General features: G+C 44.2%; 4 gene segments (V, D, J or C); all 4 read left to right on the top strand.

The window, feature by feature from the left end:
• The first annotated feature begins 366 nt into the window (after window positions 1-366).
• On the top strand, window positions 367-802 carry LOC122204051. The segment is given in 2 exon segments: window positions 367-412; window positions 534-802. Coding segments are annotated over 2 exon segments (315 nt in total).
• Window positions 803-4,349: 3,547 nt separating this feature from the next.
• LOC122204044 lies at window positions 4,350-6,483 on the top strand. The segment is given in 3 exon segments: window positions 4,350-4,407; window positions 4,521-4,818; window positions 6,435-6,483. Coding segments are annotated over 3 exon segments (405 nt in total).
• Window positions 6,484-17,663: 11,180 nt separating this feature from the next.
• On the top strand, window positions 17,664-18,364 carry LOC122204043. The segment is given in 2 exon segments: window positions 17,664-17,935; window positions 18,045-18,364. Coding segments are annotated over 2 exon segments (366 nt in total).
• A 5,644-nt stretch (window positions 18,365-24,008) lies between these two features.
• Window positions 24,009-24,970, top strand: LOC122203918. The segment is given in 2 exon segments: window positions 24,009-24,563; window positions 24,685-24,970. Coding segments are annotated over 2 exon segments (318 nt in total).
• The last annotated feature ends 1,467 nt before the right edge of the window (window positions 24,971-26,437 follow it).

The raw sequence follows: 26,437 nt of genomic DNA, 5'->3' as shown, positions 1-26,437 counted from the left end.
TGGGACTTCCCTGTGGTCCCTACTCAGCTGCTCAATGAGGACCACTTAGTCAAAGGAGCTTCCCAGAGCTTCCTGATGGGGATTCAGCAGCTCTGTCCCCTCTGGCCTGGCACAGTCCCCTGAGCAGGGACCTTTATGTTGTCTCAGCAGGTGTTCCCCCCAGGGCTCTCCTTAGGGCTGAAGCCAACCTCCATCTTCCTGAATGTGTGGTGTAAGCTGAGCTCCAGGACCAGGGGTCAGGGAGGGGCTGGGCAGCCACTGGATAGAGCTCATTTGCATGGACAGCCCCTCCTGTGACAGAGGGTGGAGGAGAAAAAGAGGCCTGGGGCAGCCCAGACCACTGTGGGGACTTGGGGCTGTGTCACTATGGCTTAGATTCCTATCTTCCTTCTGCTCCTGTCTCACTGCACAGGTAGGGACTGTTCTCTGGGACCCAGGGAAGACTTCTCAAATAAATTAGTCCCTCTGGATCAGAGCCTGGGAAACTTTATCCTGGTCCCTGATCCATCATCCATGAGTGTCTGTGTTTGCAGGTTCCCTGTCCCAGTCTGTGCTGACCCAGCCTCCTTCCCTCTCTGCATCTCTGGGGGCAACTGTCAGACTTACCTGCACCCTGAGCAGTGGATTCAATGTCGGCAGCTACTACATAAATTGGTACCAACAGAAGCCCGGGAGCCCTCCTCAGTATCTCCTGTACTACTACTCAGACTCTAATAAGCATCAGGGCTCTGGGGTCCCCAGCCGCTTCTCTGGATCCAAAGATGCCTTGGCCAATGCAGGGCATCTCTGGGCTGCAACCTGAGGGCGAGACTATTACTGTCTGACTGGACATAATTATGCTTCTCACAGTGACACAGGCAGATGAGGAAGTGAGACAAAAGGTCTTGGTCCCACAGACCTTATCTCTGAGTCTCTTTTCAGTGAGAAATTTATGTGGAGACACATTTGGGCGGCACTGTTCTGCAGAAAGATCTGTTATTAAACTGGGGAAAGAGAGACATGCATGTTTGAATGTAATGTGAGACAGCACAGGGCATCCCAGGAAGACAGGGACAGATGACCTATCAGAGCTCAACTGCATATCCCCCTGGGGTCTGGAGAAGATGAACAGGAGTAAATACTGCGTCTGAAACTAAACATGCCACCCATCAAACATTCATCCACACATCAGCTCCATTATCTTATTCCATAAAGTGTAACCTTGTGTCAGTACTGATGCATCCACAGCTGATATATTGACAATGACCCTGGTCATAGACACAGTCCCCTCTCTCTGAACAAGCTACATGTAATCTTGGACCAGATCATACACTCTCTCTGACCACACCCCCCACACACTCCCTCCTTTTCTCCCCTCTGCCCCGAGTCCCTCAGACTTCAATCTCTCCCTCTGGCTCTTCAGGTCTGACCTCCGTATCCACTATCCACATTAGGATTTAGAGAAAACTGGAAGTGATCTTGCTGCAGTTTGCAGTCTCCAGTGTCCATCTCTAGGGAGGAGAATGAGCAGAAAATAGAGCTGCATGAAACCCCTCACATTCTCCTTCCTGCTCTCACTCTCAGGCCCCATTTTTTGTTCCCAACATGCCTTGTCATTCTTCTTAATATGAAAGTAAAGTTATTACATTTTTCTAAAAAGGATATGTTCAACTAACTTTCAGGCATTTGCACATGGAACTTATTGATTTTTACCCACTTCAGAATTAACCGATGCCCCTCCCATGGGGGGCCTTGGAGGAATACACAGACAAAGGATCACCTGCATATTTTAAGATATGTCATTGTTTTTCTTATGCTCCAGATACTGATTTCTAAGAATTCTCTGTATAGTAGATGCAGTGCAGAAACATTTTTTCTACAGCACATAAAGTTCCAGGTTGTAGTGGTTTTGTTTTCACAAGACATGTCAGCACTGTGTTCTTCTCATTCCCTGTTCTCACCTGGGGACACAGGGGACTGTGGTGCTGGCTGTGCTGTGGTGGCAGGAAGGAGGAGCTGTGTGCTGAACCCTGCCCTATGCTTCCTGACACCTGAAGATCCCGGAGCTGTCGCTCTTGTGTCTGCAGAGATAAACCCCCCCCAACTCAACAAGACCTGGACTTCTGATTCAGTGAATTAACAGGTCTGTTCTCAAGTGAGTTTTCCTGGCCTACATAATTCTTTTCGCCATAAAAATCTTAACATGCTTACCTTTAGATTCAGGGTCCAGGACCCTGGGTGTTATTAAAGAGAATCAGCTTCATGGGTAGATTTTCCAGAGAACCATTCCTCAGGGTGTTTACATGCCATATGAGGGACAGGGGGCCTCCTAGCCTCATTTGGGACACACACACACACACACACACACGGCTCTCTCCTCTCTCTGAGTGAATACCGTTCTGGACTCTGCAGGTTCTGGGCTTGTCTGTTCCTCCACAAGTATGGGTTGGCCTGTGCTCACTCAGCTGTCCTCAGTGTCACAAATTCCAAAAGGCAGAATCTGCATCTGCAGGAAACAACTGGTGACATTGAGTGTAACTGGGGTCCTGTCACAGGGCAACCAGGACGTGTTCTGAACATCTGCTCTCCTGGGACAAGGCTGGTGCTCAGGAATCCCAGGTGGAGTTTCTGGACTCCAGTCAGTGCCTGAAGCTGATCAATACACTGATTCTGGGACAGCAGACCCAGTGCTGTTCCCATGGAGGTCAAGGCCCATTGGGACACAAGATGCAACCTCCTTGTGCTGTCAGGGCTGGTTGTCACTCACTCAGTCTCTCCAGTGACACCTCCTGTCAGGCTGGACATCTGGGAAAAGTCTTCCAACCCAGGGTCACAGTGCCTGTGACCTCAGGGACACAGTCCCCCTTACCTTCACCTCTCCTCCACTCACATGTGGGACCTTTGACAGAAATGTCTGGTGCAGATGACCTTGGGTAACAGGAATTCATTCCTCTACTCATGGATGGCTGAATGGACAATTGCTTTATCCTGAACATGCTGGTCACAAGGCACAGGGACTAGGGCTCTGCCTACCCCAGAGAAGAGTCTGACCCCAAATCCCTCCATCCTGGAAGCTCTGGGTTTGGTAATTCCATCGCTGAGATGGCTGTGAAGTCCTCAGGAACAGGCCCCTCAGGGGGTTTCATTGGGCAAAGTGGTGGGCTTTCCTTCCTGGAGGAACAGACCCTGGATCCAAAACTTATAAGTAAAAAGAATAAATAAATAAATAAGAAGAAATCAAGCCATTTTAGTAAAAGTACATGAATTCCTACTGGAACAAGAAAAGAAGACATTCTTTCCATTGTGGTCCCACCCATGTTATTCATCACAATTTCCATTCATGTTCTTTCTGCCGTATACACAGGTGTGGGAAAAGTGTATTAGTGACTGTACCTGCATATTCACAATGATATGAACATTGAGATTAAATCAATTTTGAGTTAAATTCTATAAAAATAATATACACATATTTGATATGCATGGTTGGCTAAGTGGTGACTAACACATACATTCTGTCAGAGTATCTGCTACTTTCACTCCATCCCACCTGGAATTTTTAGACAGTGGATCCTTTGGCACTGAGGTCAGTGCCACACACAGCCTCACCTGGCAGGGCTCCTGCAGACTGTGTCTGTGTGTTGGGAGAACAGATCCTAGGAGGGATTCACTGCCCACAGTGTGTGGAGAACTGTTTCAACCTGATGGAAATACTGAGAGACAACAAAGATTGTCAGGGTGTAACCCCTCTAGGAGTGCACATGAAGGCTTCTACTAACAACCTGAAAAGAAGAGCTCCTGATCTCCACAGTGCTGTGGGAATCTCAGAGGAAGGAGGGCTCTGGAAACCTGGAAGCAATCACATAAGAGGAAAGACCTAGCATCTTGTGCAGAAAGGGTCATGTGTCCATGGGGACCCATCACTTCTCTGCAGTTGATCCTGATCTAAGAAGAGTTTGTATAAGAGACACATGGACTGGCCCTAAGGTATGAGACAGTGGACAGAGGGAAGGCAGGAACTGTGTCTGGCTCTGGTTACCACATCACACAGTGGTGTGTCTGAGCCTGGACACAGGGGGCAATCAGGGCATGTTTCTGAGGTGCCAAAGGTGATCAGAGCTAGGACTTACCACCTGGCACTACCTGTGTCTTGCTCAAGACTCACAGCTGTAACCTCTCCACCCTCTGGCCCCACACAGCCCCTCCGCTGCCCACCTCCGTGACACCTTCAGACAGAGGGACCCAGGACCAGTGAGGGTCCAGAGACCTGGGGTATCATTTGCATGGATGGGCCCTCCCTATCTCAGAGGATGAAGAAGGGACAGATTAGGGGAGTTCTGCTCAGCTGGGAGCCACAGAAGGCAGGATCAGTGATGGTGTCCACCATGGCCTGGTCCCCTTTCCTCTTCACCCTCCTCACTCACTGCACAGGTGACTGGATATGGGCACAGGGGAAGGGGTTCTGGGAGGACAGGTGGGGCCCCACATCCTCCTCTTGCCTCTAGACCCTGGCATCATGTTCTCTGTGTCTCTCCCCCTTTCAGGATCCTGGGCCCAGTCTGTGCTGACTCAGCCTCCCTTGGTGTCTGGGGCTCTGGGGCAGACTGTCACTATTTCATGCACTGTCAGCGACTCCAGTTTTTGGGGTGGTGAATTTATACACTGGTACCAGCAACTCCCAGGAGCGGCCCCCAAACTCCTCATCTATGGTAACAACAATCGTCCTTCTGGGGTCCCCAGTCAATTTTCTGGCTCCAAGTCTGGCAACTCCCACTCTCTGACCATCACTGGGCTCCAGCCTGAGGATGAGGCTGATTATTACTGCCAATACTTTGATGACAGAGTCATTAGACAATGCTGCAGGCCTGTGGGGAAGTGAGACAAAATCCTGTTGTCCCGACAGCAATGGACTTCCTGTGAGCAGCCTCAAATTTTCAGCCGACTCAACTGTTCCCTTTATTTGTTTGGCCTGAACTGTGGTCTGAGAGCCATCTCAGGGTACTTTATCCACAAAATCTTATCACTTTTTAGAAATTCTGCCCCCTAAGCCTGTTTCTGGCAGCAGTAGATTGTGTGATTCTTCTCAAATCCAGCTGAAATACCTGGGTGTCAGTGGAAGGCTGCCCAGGGGACAGAGTCCATGGTGAGCCAGAGAAGAACCAGGGACACAGAATCCAGCCATGTCTGGGTCAGGACACACCCACAGTGTACTGTATGTGTCCTGGTACTAACAGCTCCCATGAAGGGGACCCTAAATCTTCATCTATTGTGATGATTAGACCCTCTGGGGACCCTGATCTGTCCTCTGGCTCCATGTCTAGCAACTCTGGCTCTGTGACCATCACTGGGCTGAGAACTGAGGACGAGGCTGCTCCTTACTGACCATCTTGTGACAGCATCTCAGGGCTCACACAGAGCCCCAGGCTCATGGGAACTAAGGTCAAACACCTTTGTCATCTGCTGGGAAGCAGAGGCCCCACCACCTGCTCAGCCTCATCTTAAGGCTTCTGCTTCTGCTGCTCCTGTTGCTGCCACCATGGGCCCAGGTCCCTCTGGGGGCATCACCTGGGAGTGAAGGCTTCTCCTTCCCTTCTGTTCCCAACGTCACTCACAGCAGCCCCTTCCTAGACAAAAGATCTCAAAGGACACAGAAATGCCATCTCTCCCATAAGGTTGGGAGACAGAATCTCTTTGCACTGAAGTTCATGGATTCTGGGTGGCAGGTCCAACTGTGCTCAATTCCCACCCTAATGCTGAGGAATCCTGCATCTCAGTCCTTGGTCATTTACCTACGTCTAGAAGATTCCAGAGCTGCGGCATCCTCTCTTTAGTTCTCAGTGTTGTTTGTGCTCCTTGGAGAGATTTCTTCTGCCACTGCTGCGCCAGCCCTGGAGTATCTATCACTGAATTGTATCTTTGATTCTTTTGGAAGAACTACGTGTCCACTCCCATCAATGCTAAGATCCATTTAGCAAGTGATTTTTCTTGTCTAATTGCATGGTCTAATACTTGCAGAAGGAGGCTGAGTAATAATGGAGTTAAAGGTCACATTTGCCTGTTTCTGATCTTGTGGAATATTCTTGCCCTGCACCCCATTAGCTAAGGTGCTGGCTGTGACAGTAACTACATGTGTGTGGGAAAGAAAGTGTCACCATACTGCAAATGTATTTGACTGTTTCTATTTATGTGTTTTTTTAAATAAGAGATTCATTTTAGATTGGTAAAGTCTCCTCCAAATTCTACTGAGGAAATAAAATTGTATCTACTCATCTATTAATATAATGTCTCTATTAAAAGATCTATCAATATTGAACCCAACTGTATATCTGGAATAAATCACATATGACCCTGGTATATCCATATATTAACGTAATACTGGAATCTCTTTGTTGGTATTTAATTTAGAATATTTACATCAATATTTCATAATATTAGTCTGTAATTTTCTTTGTATTTTATTTATCAAGTGTAGTTTTTACTATCATACATGCTTTCTACCAAATTTAATTTTCCTAGCTTTTCAATGTTTTGAAAAATATATAATGTGAAGCCAAGAAATGGAATCACCTGATCTCAGAAGGCCTGTTTGCTTTTTCTGTGAAACTAACTGGATCTTATGTCATTTTGTAGAATAGTTCCACAATAATGTTTCACTTTTTTCCCTCAGAAATTGGTCTGATTATCCATTGCTTTCTGGTAGAATTTTTTTTATATTGCTAGGAAATTATCCTTTTTATCTATTATTAATAGGTGTTAACAGTAAGATTGTTTTTCATTTTTGTCATTTCTTATTTTGTATGTATATACATTATCCATTTTCATTCAAAACTTTATAGTTGCTTGAACTACTCTGTCATTTACAAACAAGATTTTGATGTGCCAATTAGATACAGTTCTTCTGTGACCCCCCCTGCCTTTTTTAAGTAAGCATCACACTCAGCACAGAGCCCAGTGTGGGGTTTGAACTCACAATCCTGAGATCAAGACCTGAACTGAGATCAAGAGTCAGATACTTAAGTGACTAAAACACCCAGGTGTTCCAATGATCTCTTTGTTGTACTGTTTCATTTATTATGATGGGAAGTTGGTTTCTTATTTGTCTTTTTCATTTCCTCATGCCTGCTAGAAATTTAAATTGTTCCTCTTTTTTTTCTTTGCTATATGATTTTCACAGAGCTCTTACTCTCTTTTTTATTGAATAGACTTTAATATTAAGAGAAGTTTTAGATTTATAGTGAATTTGAGTGGAACTTGCAGAGATTTTCCAAAGTTCATGACAAACAATGTTCTTTTGTTGTCACTGAAAGGGCACTTTCCCAACAACTTCTGAGATTCTACTCAGTCTCAAGTAACCAGAGGGCTCTTGGATCCTAAGTGTTTCTGAAGGACCAAAGATGCCTTGATGAGCTCGGGATATTTGCTAAATTGTGGCCTTCATGCTGGACCTGAAAATGGCCAATACTCTCAGATACGGGTTGACAGCGTTACCTCACACATTGAGCTCCAGGTCAGTGCGAAGGGGAGGCAAATCCCTCTGCTTGTGCTGCCTGGGCTGTCACTAGGTCTTACTTGCTTGTGACAAAAGCCAGCATCATGTGATAACACCAGCTATTGGTGCCCCACATGCAGATGTCACTTAGAGAATTTCTGCCGTATCGCTAATAGGATAGTAGAGACTTTTCATCTCTATGTGGCAACAATTATCATGTTCAGGACATAAAATCACAACAGGGTAACAACATGAGATAATTTGGACTTTTAGCTGGCACAGGAGATTTATTCACCAAAATGATTCTGCGTTGTCAATTATAGTTAAGAAGTGTTAATCAGGAATTCTGTAGTAAATGTCCTACAAACCCCAAATATAATAATTTTTTGAATATTTAACAAAAATATAATTCATGAATTTGTGAGACAAGCATGCGGAATCCCCCAATGGAGAGTGAAAACCACAACCTAGTAAGAGTAGGGACCACTGATATGTCTGGAGACGTGGCAGGAGTAAGGTGAGAGATGAGGCAGGACAACTGGGAATTCCTCTAGGCTATGGGGACCCCACAGAGAGAAGACCTGGGGAATCACTGGTTCCAACACCCAGTCTTCCTACTGGAGATGTAGGAAAAGCTATCAGAAGCGGGTCACCACTTAGAGGGCCAGCTGTTGTTTCCATACATGTTGTGATGCTCTGGCCACCAGAGGGCGCTGTGGCTCGACACCAGAGTGGACACTGATGCCCACCCCCCTCCCACGTGGGAAGACCCCGAGACTGCTCCAGTACAGGCAAGCATGACCCTCCCCACCTATGTGTGACTCTCCTACACTGTGACCCCTCTAATGCCATGGAGAAACTGGATGATAAATGTCCTCCTTCAGTCCACACGGAGTTGAGATCATGTCTTCTCTCACCCTGTGACTAGAAGCATCACCCAGCCTAGAGTGATGTGGGGGCTGTACATGGGGAGTGACAGCACTGTATTTTCATGAATAACTCTATTCTCAAGATTGAGGGGGAGGAGGGAGCAAGACTCAGTATCCCCATTCGCCCTCACAAAGCTGTGCTGTCATGTTTCCTACACGGTCCTATGTTAATTTGCACCACACAATCTATGCCAGATTACTGCCTGCTGCCCAAGTACAGCTTGGAGAGGAGTCCCTGCCTTCACCTGCAGGAGATGACACCTCACTCCATGCGGGATTACAGAACTGCCACCTGCTCTCACTCTGGAGGCAGAAGTCACAGCAGTAGAAATGTCAGCACTATTAAGGCCCCTGGCCAGATGACCAAATACCAGGGATCCCATGGGGGGCAGGGCTCTTCTGATGGGAAGAAGGTCTGAGGGGTATTCTGAGAGGAGGTAAGAGGTGCATTTCCTCAAACTGGAGCACACAATGTGGGTGACAGATGACAGTGCCTGAGCTCACTGGGGCTTCTCCGAGCTGAGAATGGCCTGAGCTATGACTGGATCACTCTTCCCACGGGTTTTCTGTGTCCATCCAGCATCCTCACACCCTCAGCCATTCATTCCACCACATTCTTCAGGTTCCTTAGAGAGCTCATCTGTGGAGAGGCAGGGGTTTTGAGTGGGGAACCCACGATGAACTGGGAAGATGGGGGCCTTTTTCTCTGCCTCAGATTCTCCTCTCTCCCCCTGCTCTTCCTTGTTTCACCTTCTCTCCTCTCCAGGGCACCTTCAGACATTTGAGCTCCTCCCCATCAGGGTAATTTATTCCTCCCCACGTTATTACACTTGTCATTCTCAGAGGACAGGGAAAAAAATCCCACCCTCACTGGGGATTCTGCAGAATAATCTTCCCCTTTTATTCACCTGCCACAGGTAGAGCCCTTCCCTGGACCACATTTCTCTATGTGCCTCCTGATAATCTGTTCCTTATTTCTGTTTTCACCGTCTGCTTCTCCTAACTGCCTTTGTCCAAGACCAGAAACAGAAGGGGCACATATATGGAATAGATGTATGGAAATAAACAACTACACCATAGAAAAAAAATGCATTATCCTAACGGAGCCAATGTTCTGTTTAAGGTTCATGTGTCTTCCCAAGCTTCCTCATTCAGTTCCTTCGTCACATGGGAAACTCAGAGGTGGGCCAGACACACATATGGGAGAGGACTGATGGCCCTTGGCAACTTTCTCCCCTAGGGTTTCACTCAGGTGGTTCCAATACCCCTCAATATGAATTATCCTCTGGTCAACATCCCTGAACTTTTGTCTGTGCACATGTCACATCCTACTGATGCCTTTACCATGTGTTATTTTAGATGGTAACAAACATTTCAAGCACCTTCTTGCATTTGAAAATTGTACAGTTTTTTAATCTCTTGCTCTTACTAAGGAAGATAAATACCCAAGTTACTGTAAATTGTACAAATGTAATTGAAAATGTTTCAGTAATGGAGCATAGTAAGCAACAAAATAAAAATATATATATTGAGGAGTAATTTATAGTCAGAAACTTACAGGTTAATATCTGCACAATTCAGGTGTAAATTTGAAAGATGGCATAAATCAGTGGAGGGGGGTACATTTCTTTTGTGTCCAACTTCCAATAATCCAACAGACCGAGGTAGATGTTAAAGCTTCAGGGATTCTCTTTTGGTGTCATTGACCTTCTTTAAGAAGGAGGAAATGGGGTTCAGTGAAGACTTCAGGGAAATGCTGGAGGGTGGAAGAGGGAGTGAGAACTGGTCAACTAGCAGAGAGGGGCTGTGTGAGCAGAGGGTCTGGTGTCCTCTCCCCGGGGCCAACGCTGAGGAAGCAGGGAGCTGGAGAGCCTTCCTCTCAGTCCTGGCAGAACCATTGAGTCAAGAACACAGAGACGGCTCCTCCCTGACTCTTCATACTACTCCCTCACCTGCACCCATCAGAGAATACTTGGTGCTTTTAAAATATGTGTTTCATGAATAATTACATAAGTTCTGGAACATATAAATGAATTATTTCTCCAACTAAAAAAAAGCTTTATACTTTTCTGTTTCTCCCATAAAAAGAGGAGGCAGCATGGGTTCCTTCGTTCTTAAGCCCATCCTGTGCTCAGAGTCTACCCTGTGAGATCGCTCGTTTCATGGTCATGGAGGCAGAGCTTCCCTCTCATACTCCCTCCTGCTTCATTACTTGTTCCTACTCCTCCAAAATACGGAAACAGGCTCTATCATCAACCCTAGCCTGAATCTATCTAGTATCTCCTACAGGAGTTCACGTAGTGATTCCCTGTAATCATCAGGTGGTTTTCTCTATGCCAACAATGAAGAAGCCAGAAGGATATTGAGAAAACAATTCCATTAAGACAGCATAGAAAAGAACAAAATTTATTTTTTTAAGTTTTTATTTACTTACTTTGAGAGTGGGGGAGGGGCAGGAAGAGAGGGAGAGAGAGAAAATCTCAAGCAGGCTCCGGACTTCCAGCGAAGAGCCTGATGTGGGGCTTGAACTCACGAACCGTGAGAGCACAACCTGAGCCAAACCAAGAGCCAGACTCTCAATGGACTGAGTCCTACCCACCACGTAAAAAGAGAACAAAGCATTCGGGAGTGAACTTAACCAAGTAGGCAAAAAGTTTGTAAATTGAAAACTACAAAACATTGCTGAAAAAAATTAAGGAAGATTTAAAGAAGAGAACAGATGCCACTCCATGGATTGACTGGATGACTTAATATTGTGAAGGTACAATCAATAGCTCTCAAGTCCACGTACACATTCAGTGCCATCCGGCCATGTGCTCACTGCCCCCAGTTTAATCCTATAATGTTGGGATAAATGCCAGTTCTTTGGAACTAAATCTTAGACACCCAACCACAACATATTCCATGGAGCTTTTACCAAAAAATCTTGGTTAGTGCCCAATGCATGTAGTGTAATAGGTCATGAGAGTTTTCAGTGCAGGAGAGGAGGAAGAACCTCTCAGAAAGGTGAGAACTCCATTTATAGTAATGTTCTTTTTATGTCAGTCTTCATACTGAGTAAAATAGCAAAACTAGACTACAACTATATTAACCATATCAAAGAGTGAAATGAACTATCATGAGACTTTTAATCGTCTTGTAGCCCTGCAGCTTTCCTTCCAGTCTCCTGAGTCAGATTGTGCTGATGCTGCCACCCACACCATCTGGATTTCATTAAATAAAGACAGAATAGAAGTTGTATTTATTATAAATGAATGTGATATATATTTACCATAAAATCATTATATATAATGATTTTATATATAAATATATATTACATATGTGCCATCTGCTATACTATTGTAGGGTTTATTGATATATTGTAATTTAATACATAGCATATATAACATGAAATACTGCATTGTATTTATTAATATTCTGTTACATAATATATGTACACATGTTACATGTTGCAATTTATATATATTATATAAATTAAATAATATCTGTATATCATATATACATTATAAATGTTATATATTTCATATATACTTTTTATATGTATGATATCATATATTTTGATATGGTATGTATCACATATACATTTTACATAATACATATGTTATAAATTACAGATGCTAGAGACTGCTGGACATGGGAATGTAGTGTAAACTCATTTTCTGATTCTATGAAAACAATAAAACCCAAATCAACAGGAACAGCATCCAATGAACACAGCTGATAGGTACATGTAGAATCCACGTTATATAGGGAAGCATTTACCCTGACCCCAGAGAGGATCCAGGCTGAGACTGGGCAACTGAAACCTCTTGTTGATGAGAACAGAGGGTGTGGGAGAGCAGATAGGAAGACACACTGAGTCCTATGTTAGAGGCCCTGATCAGAGAGAGCTTGTGAGCTTCCAGAAATATGGCACTGACACACTGTGGGAGAGGAATATGAAGTCATGGACCCACTGAAATGATACCTTACCCCCAGTGAGCACTTTGCATCAGTCTGGTGCTTCAGAGATGAAATGCACAACCCAGAGATAGTTCTTCCCTGGGCCAGGGGCTCCCTTCTTTAGGGTCAGCTCAGGCCTCCCTTCAGAAGTCAGGGATCCAGGCTGATGACTGAGACTTCTCAGTTTCCTCACTATGAAATATACACTGAATGCATTAGTGTTCAAATTGTCATGATTTGGCTTATTTGTAAGAAATATGTCATTTATTTCTATACTTTATAATGACTTACAGAAACTGATATTGTGCCATTCAGATATTTCAATTATTACCAAATTCTTCCTTTTCCTTTTTTTTTTTAAAGTTTATTTATTTTGAGAGAGAGAGAGAGAGAGAGTACACGTGGGAGGGGCAGAGAGAGAAGGAGAGAGAGAATCACAAGCAGGATTCACGATGTCCGCAGAGAGCCCAACACTGGGCTTGATCTCAAAAACTGAGAGATCATGACCTGAGCCAAAATCAAGAGTTGGATGCTTAACTGTCTGAGCCATCCAAGCACCCCACTTTCCTTTTTTTCTTATTACAAAGCACCAACATCCATTAGAAAGCATTCATTTAAAGATATACAGATTGAGAAGGGAAAACTAAAACAGTACTATTCTTAGATGACATAAATATCTGTGAAGAAAATTGAATAGAATTACCATCAAGAAAGAAAGAAAGAAAGAAAGAAGAAAGAAAATCTTAGAACTAATAAGAGATTACAGCAAAGTTGTAGGACAATGATAATGTAAGATTCAAGTGCTTTCCTATAAACTATCATTGAATGAGTGGAATTTGAAATGAAAACACAATTTCACTTACATTAGCACTCCAAAAATGGAAATGCTTAGGTATAAATTGAGCAAAATACATACAAGATCTATGTAAGAAAAACCAGAAAATTCTGATGAGCCAAATCAAAGAAGAACTACATACATTGAGAAATGTTCCATGTCTGTGGATAGGAACACTCACTATTTTCAAGATGTGAGTGCTTCCCAATTGATCTATAGATCAATTGTCTCCCTCTCTCTCTGTTCCTCCCCCACTTGCAGTCTGTCTCTCTCTCTCTCTCAAAAATAAATAAATATTAAAAAAGAAGTAATATATTAAAACAATGAAATGGAATCAGTAATCAACAAACTCCCAGTAACATCCAGAACCAAAAGTCTTCATAGGCAAATTCTATCACATGTTTAAAGAAGAGTTAATACTTATTCTTCTCAAACTATTTCAAAATAGAAGAGGAAGGAAAACTTCCAAATTAATTCTATCAGGCCAGCATTACCTTGATATCAAAACCAGATAAAGATACCACAGGAAAAGAGAACTACAGGCCAATATCTCTGATGGACATATGCCAATACCTCCACAAAATACTAGCAAATTCATCCAACAATACATTAAGAAAATCATTTAACATGATCCAATGGGATTTATTTATGGGATGCAAGGGCGATTTAAATTTGAAAATCCATCAATATGATACTTCACATCAATAAGAGAAAAGATAAAAACCATCGATGATTTCAATAGATGCAGAAAAAACAATTTGGTAAAGTACAATATCCATCCACGATAAAAATCCTCAACAATGTAGGTTTAGAGGGAACATGCCACAACATAATAAAGGCCATATATAAAAAACCCACAGTAATCATAGTGGAGAAAAGTTGAGAGTTTTCCCCTAAGGTCAGGAACAAGACAAGGATGTCTACTCTCGCCACTTTTTTAATTTTTATTTTTTATTTTTTTTTTAACGTTTATTTATTTTTGAGACAGAGAGAGACAGAGCATGAACAGGGGAGGGTCAGAGAGAGAGGGAGACACAGAATCCGAAACGGGCTCCGGGCCGCCAGCACAGAGCCCGATGCGGGGCTCGAACCCACAGACCGTGAGATCATGACCCGAGCTAAAGTTGGCCGCTTAACCGACTGAGCCACCCAGGCGCCCCTACTCTCACCACTTTTATTCAACCTAGTACTGGAAGTCTTAGCCACAGCAATCAGAAAGCAAAAAGAAATTAAAAGTATCCAAATTGGTAAGGAATTATATCATACTGCAAAGGACATGGTACTATATATATATATAATTCTAAAGATTCCAACAAAAAACTACCAGAACCAATAAATAAATTCAGTAAAGTCACAGGTTATAAAATCAATGTACAGAACTCTGTTGCATTTCTATACACTGATAATGAAGCCACAGAGAGGGAAATTAAGAAATCAATCTCATTGACAATTGAGCCAAGAATAATAAGATACCCAAGAATAAACTTAACCGAAGGGGTGAAAGACTTTTACTATGAAAACTATGAAGGATTGATGAAAGAAATTGAAGATGACACAAGAAATGAACAAACATCCCTGTCATGGATTGGAAGAACAAATATTGTTAAAATGTTTATACTACCCAAATCAATCTACAGATTTAAGGCAATTCCTATCAAAGTGACAACAGCATTTTTCACAGAACTAGAACAGTCCTAAAATTTATGTGGAACCACAAAAGTTCCCAAATAGTGAAACATTCTTGAAAAAGAAAACCAAAACTGGAGGTATCACCATTCCAGATTTCCATTTATATTAGAAAACTGTAGTAATCGAAACCATATGGTAATGGCACAAAAACAGACAAAAAAAAAAAAAAAAAAAAAGGAAACAGAATAGAAAGCCCAGAAATAAGCCCAAGAGTATATGACCAATCAATGTTTGACAAAGGAGGCAAGAATACGGAATGGGAAAAAGACAGTCTTGTCAACAAATGGTGCTGGGAAAACTGGACAGCTACATGTAAAAGAACGAAACCAGACCACTTTCTTCCGCCATACACAAAAATGAACTCAAATTGGATTAAAGACCTAAATGTGAGACCTGAAAACATAAGAATTCTAGAGAGAACAGGCAGTTATCTCTCTGACATTGGCTGTAGCAACATTATTCTGGGGATATCTCCTCAGGCAAGGGAAATAAAAGAAGAAATACACTATTGGGACTACATCAGAATAAAAATCTTCTGCAGAGTGAAGAAAAAAATCGACAGAACTAGAAGGAAACCTGTTGAATGGGATTAGTCAAGGTCACTAACTTTTGCAAAGGAAGCCTGCATGCAATGGAGGACTGATGCGAGGTTCCATGATTTTTCCCTCTGATCCCTCTCAGAATCTAAAAGGCCTTCCCAGTTCTAGACTCACCATGGAAGGGGATCAAGTTGCCACTGTATTACAACAAAAGTTCTCCCTCTTCACCTTTATTCATTTGTCCTCTTGAGCAGCTGGTGACCCTGTGAGGGCCCCTCATCATCTCTGTGGACATCTCCATTTCAGTGACTGCTGCTCAGAAAGTGATGGGGACGAGGAGAGTCTGATACTTACAAGAATGTAGGCTGGAGAATGGCTCCTCCATCTACCCTGAAGCTCTGTTCAGGGTGTTTTGAGAGCCCTTAGGTACAAGGAGAAGGATGTTCACCATCCGTGATGGGGAGTAAAGACTCCGTTTGGATACATCTCTTCTTATTTCAAGAAAGTCACAAAATACATATGACATATATTTGCATCTAACAAAGGATTGAAATAACGAGGAAATTTGGGACATAGAATTCTTTATACATATTCCTTTCTACTGCAAATGGAAGGTGATTTAAGGAGAGAACTATTTGTTTTTTTTAATTTAAAAGATAAGACTTCTCAATAGTAAAAACAATGCCGATTTAAAAACTGCAAATTATCTCAACAAAGGTGATATTCATGTGATATAAATAAGCTTGAGAAAAGCTGGTCAACATCATGTCAGTAAGAAACTGCACAATAACACAGCAATGACATACTGTTACATACCCATTAGAATGGCCAAAATCAAAACCACAGATGACACCAACGTCTGGCCAGGATATGGAGCAATGGAACTCTATTTCATTAGTGAGGGGAATTCAGGATGGTACAGCTACTTTGGAAAAGATTTTGGCAATTTCTTTTAAAACTGAACATTCTCTGAATTCTTGCCATTTGCAATAAACGTGGATGGAACTGGAGGGTAGTATGCTAAGCAAAATTAGTCAGAGAGGACCAATATAATATGACTTCACTCATATGTGGAATTTAAGATACAAAACAGTTGAACACAAGGGAAGAAAAGAAAACAACATAAAAACAGGGAGGGGACAAAACATAAGAGGCTCTTAAATATAGAGAACAGAGGGTTGCTGGAGGGATTGTGGGAGGGGGGATGGGCTAAATGGGCAACAGGCATTAAGAAGACATTTGTTGGGATGAGCACGGCCTGTTGTATGTAGGGGTGAATCACTGGATTCTACTCCCAAAATCATGATTGTTCCTAACTAACTTGGATGTAAATTAAAAAAAATTTTTTTTTAAACCCCCAAAAAACCAAAAAACAAACAAACAAAACCCTGGAACATTGTCTTGCTTTAAAATCCAGGGATCATGCGTCTTTGCATTTACCTAGAGGAGTTAAAAACAATGTGTACAAAAAACCCCTGCACAAGTATGTTGACAGTGGCTTTATGCATAACTGCCCACACCTGTCAGCAGCCAACCGAAATGCCTTTCAGGAGGTGATAGGTAAGTAAATCCCAACGATAGAATATTGATCAGAGCTACAAAGATATGAGGCACCAAGGCATAAAAAGACACGGAGGACATTTTGTTGCACGTTGCTAAATGAAAGCAGCTAACGTGTAATGGCTGCACGCTGTGTGACTCCAAGGATGTAACATTCTCCAAAAAGACAAATCCATTTAGACAATAAAAGAATAGTGGTTGCAAGGGTTTGAGCATGGGGAGGGATGGACAGCTGGAGCACAGAGGTTTTTTGTGGCAGTGGAAGTGTTCTGTGTGATTCTAAAATGGACATATATCAGTGTATAGCTCTTGAACCTATTGAATGAACAAAGTCAAGAGTGAGCTTTGCTGTTGTAAAGTATAGACTTTGGGTGACAATGACTTGTCAGTGTTGGTTCATGGTTTATAACAAGTGACCACACTCATGCTAGAGTTGCATGATGGGAAAGACAAGGTGGTAGAGGGGGGTGTATTTGGGAAATCTGTAATTTCCACTAAATTCTTCTGTGACAATAAATCATAAAGTCTATTGATGTTTTTAAGTATTCAGTGGTCAAGACCACATATATGGGGATGTCTGGGTCTTGGGCAGCAGGGGGCACTGTGGCCTGTCTCTGAGCCTTGTGTGCTGTGATCCCAGCTGGGAGCCACCTGGCTCTGGTTCTCACTGTGGCTTAGCCTCTGGGTGCTCACAGGCCCTTGGGGAGCCCCAGGTCAGGCCCCACAGCTTTCGCTCCATCCCCTCCTGGGGTGAGATTTCCAGACAAGGGTCAGCTTCAGGGTTCAGGCTGGGGCTGGCCAGCCAGGGGGAGGGGGCTGGTTTGCATGAAATGTCTCTCCCTCCCTTTGGGCTGCTGGAGGCAATAAGAGAGACTCTGGGAGCCCAGCTGAGGGACATTGAGGACACACTGCTGAGCAGGGGTCTCCACCATGGCCTGGGCTCCTCTCTTGCTCACACTGCTGGCTCACTGCACAGGTGGCTGGAGGCTGGGATCAGGGCTGGAGAGGAAAGGACTGTGGAACCATGTATGGGCTCTGTCCACTGACCCTTCTCTCTCACCCCATGTCTCTCTTCTGACTTGCAGGGTCCTGGACCCAGTCGGTGGTGACTCAGCCATCTGAAGTGTCCAAGCCTGTGAATAAGAGTGTTACCATCTCCTGCACGGGAAGCAGCAGCAATGTTGGTGCTGGAGGTGTGTCCTGGTACCAGCAGCTCCCAGGCAGTGTCCCCAAAGTTCTCATCTATGGTAGCAGTGCTCGGCCTGCGGGGGTCCCGTCCAGATTCACAGGCTCCAGGTCAGGGAATGTGGCCTCCCTGAGCATCTCTAGCCTCCAGGCTGAGGATGAGGCTGATTATTACTGCTCAGTGTGGGACCACAGTCTCAAAGCTCACACACTGCTCTAGGCCTGTGGGGAAGTGAGACCCAAACCTGCTGTCCCCTCAGCAATGGGACTTTCTGTGCAGCTCACACCCCTTGGCCAACACAGCTGCTTCTTTGTTTGTTTCTTCTAAAAGTGGAGTCTTAGACAAGGCTAGGGAATTTTTTCTAGAAAAAGTGTCCTTGTTCTCTCAAATTGTGCCCGTAAACCCAACCCTACTCTGCAAAACATTGTCTGAGTTTCTTCCATTGGGCAGGATTACTGTGCACCTGGGGGCCGGCTGTCCTGGGAATTGAGTCCCCATTGGGTCAGAAGCAGGCAGATTCCATGTGTCCCTGATCAGGATAGATGACTGTACAGAGATCAGTCCCTCCACACCCTCTGGTGAACACCAAGTAGGTGCCAGGCATGACCCTTGGGCTTAAGTACAGCGTGAGTGTGCTAGGGACAATCTACGTCCTCATGTTCCTGAAAATGTCCTGGGAGAGAAAGAGGAGAAACAAGCATGAATAGCAACACAAATAAGATGTTTCTGGAGAGTGAACAAGGGTGAGGCAGTGAGGTGGACCTGGAACATTGGAGGGGTTGACAGGAAACCCCCGAATCTGACATGCTGTGATGATGTCTCAGTGCTGCATAGATGATCAAGGAGCCAGAGGGGAGCGTGAGGAGGGGACCAGGTAGAGGCTGTTGACTGTGTCCCCATCAGACCCCTCCTCCTCAGGTCAGGGGTCCAGCAAAACTGAATGGCAACATGCAGAAGAATGAAACTGGACCTCTTTCTTGCACCATACACAACAATAAATCCAAAATGTACAGAAGACTAGACAGGAAGACAGGAAATCATCAAAATCCTAGAGGAGAACACAGGTGTAAACTCTTTGACTTTGGCTGGGGAAACTTCTTATGAGACACATTGCTGAAGGCAAGAAAGCACATGCAAACATGAATTACTGGGACTTCATCAAGTTAAAACGCTTCTGCACAGCAAAGGAAACAATGAACAAAATGAAAAGGCAGCCTACAGAATGGGAGAAGGGTATATGCAAAAACGTATCTGATAATAGGTTAATATCCAAAATCCATAAAGAACTTTTCAACCTCAACACCCCTAAAACAAATAACCCATTTAAGAAATGGGCAGAAGACGCGAATAGACACTTTTACAAAGAAGTTATCCAAATGGCTAACAGATACTCAACATCACTCATCCTCAGGGAAATAAAAATGAAAACCACGATGAGAATCCACCTCACACCTGTCAGAATGGCTACAATTAACAACACAAGGAACAACAGGTGTTGTCAGGGATGCAGAGAAAGGGGAACCCTCTTGCATTGTTGGTGGGAATGCAAACTGGTGTAGTCACTCTAGAGAAGAGTACAGATGTTCCTCAAAAAACTAAAAATAGAAATACCCTATGATCCAGCAATTGTACTATTAGTTCTTTACCCAAAAGATACAAAAGTATAGATTCAAGGGGGTGCATGCACCCCAATGTTTATAGTAGCTTTATTAACAATAGCCAAACTACGGAGAGAGCTCAAATGTCCATCAACTGATTAATGGATAAAGACGTGGTCTGTATCTGCAAAGGAATATTACTCATCCATCAAAAAAAAATGAAATCTTGTCATTTGCAATGACATGGATGGAGCTAGAATGTTTCATGCTGAGTGAAGTAAGTTAATCAGGGAAAGAAGAATGCTGCATGATTTCACTCGTATGTGGAATTTAAGAAACAAAACAGATGGACATATGGGGAAGGGGTTGAAGAGAAGAGAGGGAAACAAACCTCTCAGTGATAGAGAACAAAGTAGGAGCTGACAGTGGGAAGTAGGTAGGAGATGGGCTAGATGTGTGATGGGTATTAAGGAGGGCACTTGTGATGAGCACTGGGTGTTGTATGTAAGTGATGAATCAATGAATTCTACTCCTGAAACAAATATTGCATTGTATCTTAACTACCTAAAATTTAAATGAAAAAAATTTAAAAAATTAAATAAAGCCAAAATCACAAAAATAAATAAATAAGATAAACTGTAATTTGAGACCATTCTCAGGAATCTTTGGCTACAAAATCACCCACATTCTCTTAAATTCAGCCCCCCCAAACTTATTCTTGGCAGGAAAACATTGTAGGATTTTCTCATATTAAAGAGAAATTCCAAGGTGCCAGGCACAGGCTGCCCTGAGGACAGAGTATGTGACAGGTCAGGAAAGACCGGAGACACAGAGTCCACCTGTGTCTGACTGAGGGTAGACTACTGTCCAGATATTGTGCATCCACACCACTTACTGAACACCTAATATATGTTACACCTGAGTCTAGGATGTGGGACACATCTGGACATGACAGGAAGGGTCCCCATGCTCAGGGAGCTGACAGTGTCTGGGGAAGAGAGAGGACACAGAAGTTAAACATGTCTTCAAGGAAAGCTATGTCCCAGCAGCATGAGGAGGGGTGAGGTCGGTGCAGTGGAGCTGGAGCATTGGAGGGGTGAACAGGGAACCCCAGAATCTGACGTTTGGTAATGACATCCTAGTTCTGCATAGATGATGAAGGGACAGGAGGGGAGCATGAAGCTGTGACCCAGCAGGGACTGTGGAGACTGTCCCAGTCAAACTAGGAGTTCTGGACAAGGGATTGAGTGAGGACGAAAGTCAGGGTCCTCATGACTTGGAGGAAGCAGGGACTGAGGATAGGGATTTGAAGGAGGGGAACCTGGTAGGGGGCTTGGGAACTGGTGGAGAGGGGGCCCCATCAGCTGGAACAGTGTGAGAACCTATCTCTGATGCAGGAGGACTTCTACCTCATGTTTCCAGGAAATAGGATCAGCCCCTGACATAGGGAACTGTACATCAGGAGTCCTAGGAATTCACATATTTGCTTACTCTTGTCTGACCCTTCATGAAACTTCATGTGGGCCTGTTGTTGGGGGGGTGGGGAGAGTATTTCCTGAGTTCTTCAGGGTCCTTCCAGCTGGAATATGAATCAAATTTATATTTGGCAAATTAGCTGGAGAAAACGAAATTTAATAGCTTACATAAAGGGAATCCACAAAGACATGGAAGATTCAAAAGACAGGCAACATGACACATGAATAAAGGAGGTAGGGGTCTCAGGTTCAAAGAGGAGAAAGACCATTTTTCACAGGAAGCCCAGAAGAGATGTCTGGAAAACAAAGGTTGCTCCTCTATCTCTATCTATCTATCTATCTATCTATATCTAACTATCTATCTCCCTATCTCTCTATCTATCTATCATGTTTCTCATCTATCTATCTATCTATCATCTATCTCATCTCTATCTATCTTATCTATCTATCTTGTGTATCTATCATCTATCATATATCTATCTATCCATCTATCTCATCTATCTATTTATCTATCTATCATATATCTATCTCATCTATCTATGTATCATCTATCTATCATCTATTATCTATTTATTTATGTTAACTTTTAAAAGCTTGTTTATTTTTTTTAAGAGAGAGAGAGAGAGAAGGAGAAGTCAGAGAAAGAGGGGGAGACAGAGAATCTCAAGCAGGCTCCACACTGTCAGTGCCAAGCCCAGTGTGGGGCTCAAACTCATGAATGGGAGATCATGACTTTACCTGGAATCAAGAGTAGGCCACTGAACTAAATGAGCCACTTAGGCAAACCCCCGTACTATTGAGACACATGTCTTAGGTAAAAAGGGACACCAGTTGATAGCTCTCTTCCTGATATAAGTGGGCAGTTTGGGGGAAGGTATAGAACTTTTCCTAAATATGCTGAGTTTTATTTGCTTTTAACTTGAAATAATGCTCATGCCAAAATGACCCATCTTGGGGCAAAATTCATGTTGGGGCAGCCTATTCCTGGCCAGTTTCCTCCCTCCTCTGAAACTTCCCTGAGATTGCACATGTTAAAGGTTGGACTGGTAGATTGCTCATGTAATGCCTGAAGTTCCAAAACCTCCCACAAAAGACCACCAGAGTCGTAAGTCAAAGCCAAGCGGCAAGGGTCGTTTATTGCAGGTTCGAACCTGGTCCTCTGCGCACTCGTCGCCGGTGACACAAGAGGCCACGAATAGGGTTGGTATAGCGTTTTTATAGACAGAGACAAATAGCACAGGGGAGGTTTTTTACTTGTGGCGGGAGGAAGAAAGGGGGAAGGGGGTAGGTGAGGAATGTGCTAAGCAGGTACGTTTACAGAAGCGAGAAATGCCGGTTAGTTTGTATACAATCACTCATTCCATTACATATCAGACTACATTTAGGAAGTTTTACAGCCCATTCTACAGCGGGTTACAATCAGGAAAGGTCTCACAATGCTCATAGCAAACAGCAAGCAAAACAGACTTCTCAGCAATTGTATTTCTTATCAAAGATCCATAATAAGCAGAAAAGAGAACCTAGCTTTAAACTAAGGCAGGGCTGTCATTTGGATTCAAAGCTGTTCCCTTCACTCAGTTTCTTGAACCTTCCCCGACAACAGGCCAGTTTAGTTAAACTCATTTCAGGAGGGGGTGATGTGAGTGAGTTCTCCAAGTAAGGCCTGTGCTTCAAGAAATCAGGTATTAGGAGGCACTTCTATGGAAACAAACAAAAATGATGGTTAAAGATTGGATCAAATTATAAAGCAGTTCCTGAGTTTAAATTATGATATTGCTAAAGGATAATGAATGTACGAGTGCAAGTGTGTGTAATGTGATGGTGGGGGGGAGAGCAAATGTGGAAACACATTAATTGGGCAATCTGGTCAAGGGAATCTGAGAGTTCTTTATATTCTGGCAGTTTTTCTGTTAAATGACATTATTTCAAATGCATCATTTAATACAAATTGTAAAATAGACAAAAACAAACAAACACAACTTTTGTTCAATGAACCAAAGTCCTGATAAGCATAGGAAATATTTTGGCAAAACACAGTGCTTGTTTTCTAGGCAGATAATGTCAAAAGTGAATAAAATTGTTTGTTTATCATTTTTTGGTAATAGCAGACCAAGAGTTCAAGACCGTTTAGTCCTTTTAAACAAGTGAAAACAGTTTTAATTTTACATCCATGTATTTTGACATTAAAATTCACTTATTCACTTGAATGTTCTGAATTTTAACCAGTACTAACCACATATCAAATTCCATTCCGTATTCCTTTTCCAAAATCCTAGTACAAAGTACAACCTTCTCTTCTACATTTAGATTTTTAAAGTTTGTTCGTTTATTTTCATTTTTTATTACAAATTTTTTAAGCGTTTATTCATTTTTGAGAGACAGAGTGAGGAAGAGGCAGAGAGCGGGAGGCACAGAATCCAAAGCAGGCTCTAGGCTTTGAGTTGTCAGCACTGAGCCCTAGGTAGGGCTCCAACTCAGGAACTGTGAGGTCATAATCTGAGCCAAAGTCGGACACTTAACCCACTGAGCCAGCCAAGAGCCCCAATTTATTTATTTCTGAGAGGGGGTTGCAGAGAGAGAGAGAGAGAGAGAGAGAGAGACAGAATCCCAAGTAGCTCCATGCTCAGTGCAGAGTCCGATTTAGGTCTGGATTCCAGGACTGTGAGATCATGACCTGAGCCAATATCAATATTCACAGGCTCCATTTGGTCAGGACTGCATGTGTCCCTCCCGTTAGAAGCGCCTCCCCCCCCCCCCCCCCCCCCCCCCCCCCCCACTTTACAGGGGAAACCTGATCAGTGCCAGCACAGCAGGACCTTTCCCTTTCCCAGGAGGGTCATTCTCAGGTTATGGGAAACACAGGCATCAGGGAAGCCAGAGGTGGGAAAGGAGAGGTTCACCCAGAGACCAGCAGGGGGCACTGTGACACTGTGTCTGGGGGTTTCTGCAGGACAGGGGCATCCAGCTGGGCAGTCCTCCACTGACAGAAAGCAAGGACTGGGCCCCTTGCGTCCAGTGGGGCCAGGGCAGGTGTGTCCGGTCAGGACCTGGAGGAGTCCCTGGACCTGGGCCTGTGTGTGGTCCCAGCAGCTGCTGCCTCCAGGCCCACCCAGGGGGAATGCAGTGCATCAGGAAGTCTCCATGTCCAAGGGCCACAGACCCTGTGCACATGGAGAAGAGGCAGGGGTGTGTCCCATTTGCATGTGCAGCCCCTCCTCTCTGAGGCCTGTGCACAGGGGATAAGAGAGACCCGGGGCAGACAAGCCCTAGCTCTGGGCCTAAGAAGGGGGTGTGTCACCATGGCCTGGATCTCCGTCCTCCTCGTGCTCCTCTGTCACTGCGCAGGTAGGGACAGGATGCAGGGCACCAGGGTGGGCCCGCAGCCAGAGTCAAATCCCTGTGGCTCAGCTCCCTAATCTCATGTACCCTGTCCCTTGTCTTCCCTCTGCTGTGTCTGTGTTTGCAGGTTCCCTGTCCCAGCCTGTTGTGACTCAGCCAGCCTCCCTCTCTGCATCTCTGGGAGCCACAGCCAGACTCACCTGCACCCTGAGCAGGGACATCAATGTTGGAAGCTATAACATATATTGGTACCAACAGAATCCAGGGAGCCCTCCCCGGTATCTCCTGTACTACTACTCAGACTCCAGTACACAGTTGGGACTTGGGGTCCCCAGCCACTTCTCCGGATCCAAAGATGCCTCAGCCAATGCAGGGCTTCTGCTCATCTGTGGGCTGTAGCCTGAGGACGAGGCTATTACTGTGCTATATATCATGGCAGTGGGAGAAGCTATCGTTACTCACAGTGATTCAGATAAGGAGGAAGTGAGACAAAAACCCCTGCATCTCTTTTATTGTGGAAGCTTCTGTGGAGGCTTGTGTATGGGACACTCCACTGTGGGAACACCTATCTTTGAGGAGGAAGGAGTGACACAGTGTTATTGCCTGAGACAGCACAGGCATCCTAAGAGTGCACACAGATGAGGGAACAGAGCCCAGTACACATGCCCCAGGGTCTACAATAGGTAGACCCTTTATGATTGTACAAACCCAGCTGGAGGTTTTAGTCACATTCGGTTTGCAGAAATGACTGAGTTTAGATCTCGTAGCTGAAGCCCAGAGGGTATCTGTGTCCTGCTAAAGGGTCAATCAGGGAACATAAAAAAAAGTCTACGGTTTGATTGAACGACCTTCCTCCCCCTGGGACCTGGCAACATAAGGATGGTTTTCCTGGAAAGAAACCTGGTTATGGCTACTCTGCCTTCATTCTCTCTTAGGACCTGTGGCTTCAATACTCATATGCCTAATTGTTGCCCCCTCCCCCCGCCAATTTAATCCACTTTTGAACTTTGTGTCCTCCAGAATGCAACAATTCCATATATGAATGATGGTTCAACAAGGATTCCAGCCCAGGACACCAGAGGATCCCCTCCTCCTAAATCCCATGGACCAGACCACCAAGGCATTTCACTCAAATCACCTGTCAGCATGTTAGTATAATACCATGCTCTGGTCTATAACTGCACAGAACCCCAGACGGACAGACAAGTTTATGTATGGACAGCACACCCCCACTGTTCAACACGAGCCACTACTGAAGATGAGACCTCTGCCCAAATGCCAAGGATTTCATTGTTGATCTATCAAGCGGGAATATAGAGGCCAGTTTTAGGCAACAGGCTTGAGCAATGGTCACCTGAGTATGGTAGAAGGTCCCACAGTGACGAGTGGGCTGGATGCAAACAGGCCCGTTAGACAACTCACCTCAAAATATCTATAAGCCCTAGCTGACTCTTACCCAGACACAGGTACCAAAAAAGGAAAAAAAAACCCCACTAGTTTCACACCTCCTTACCTTCCCCTCTTGAGTACAGCCCCCCACCACTACCTCCTGGGAGACCATCTCTGCTTTGCTGTCCTGCCTGCTGCTCCCTTACAGTGTATTCTCTAAACTTCTATCTCCTTTGCTTTGCTTGGGTGAATTCTTTCACCACCCATGCTGCTGGCCTACACCTGATTGGGTTGCCCAACAATCCAAAAGTTTACTACTAAATTAGTCTAAGAAAGCAAAAACCTTTGTTGCACAGGTGGTAAGGAGGCTGTAGTGAAAATGGCGTTCCCAGTCTCACAGGTAATTATGACACAATGGTGCCACAGGCCCACTAAACTGGGACACTGGGCTGGTGCTCCTGGAATAGACTTTCCAGCACAAACAAACTTGA

Source organism: Panthera leo, chromosome D3 (genome assembly GCF_018350215.1).
Source record: "Panthera leo isolate Ple1 chromosome D3, P.leo_Ple1_pat1.1, whole genome shotgun sequence".
Classification (NCBI taxonomy): Eukaryota; Metazoa; Chordata; class Mammalia; order Carnivora; family Felidae; genus Panthera; species Panthera leo.
Note: the sequence above shows the minus strand (reverse complement) of the source record. Positions and strands in the feature narration are given on the sequence as shown.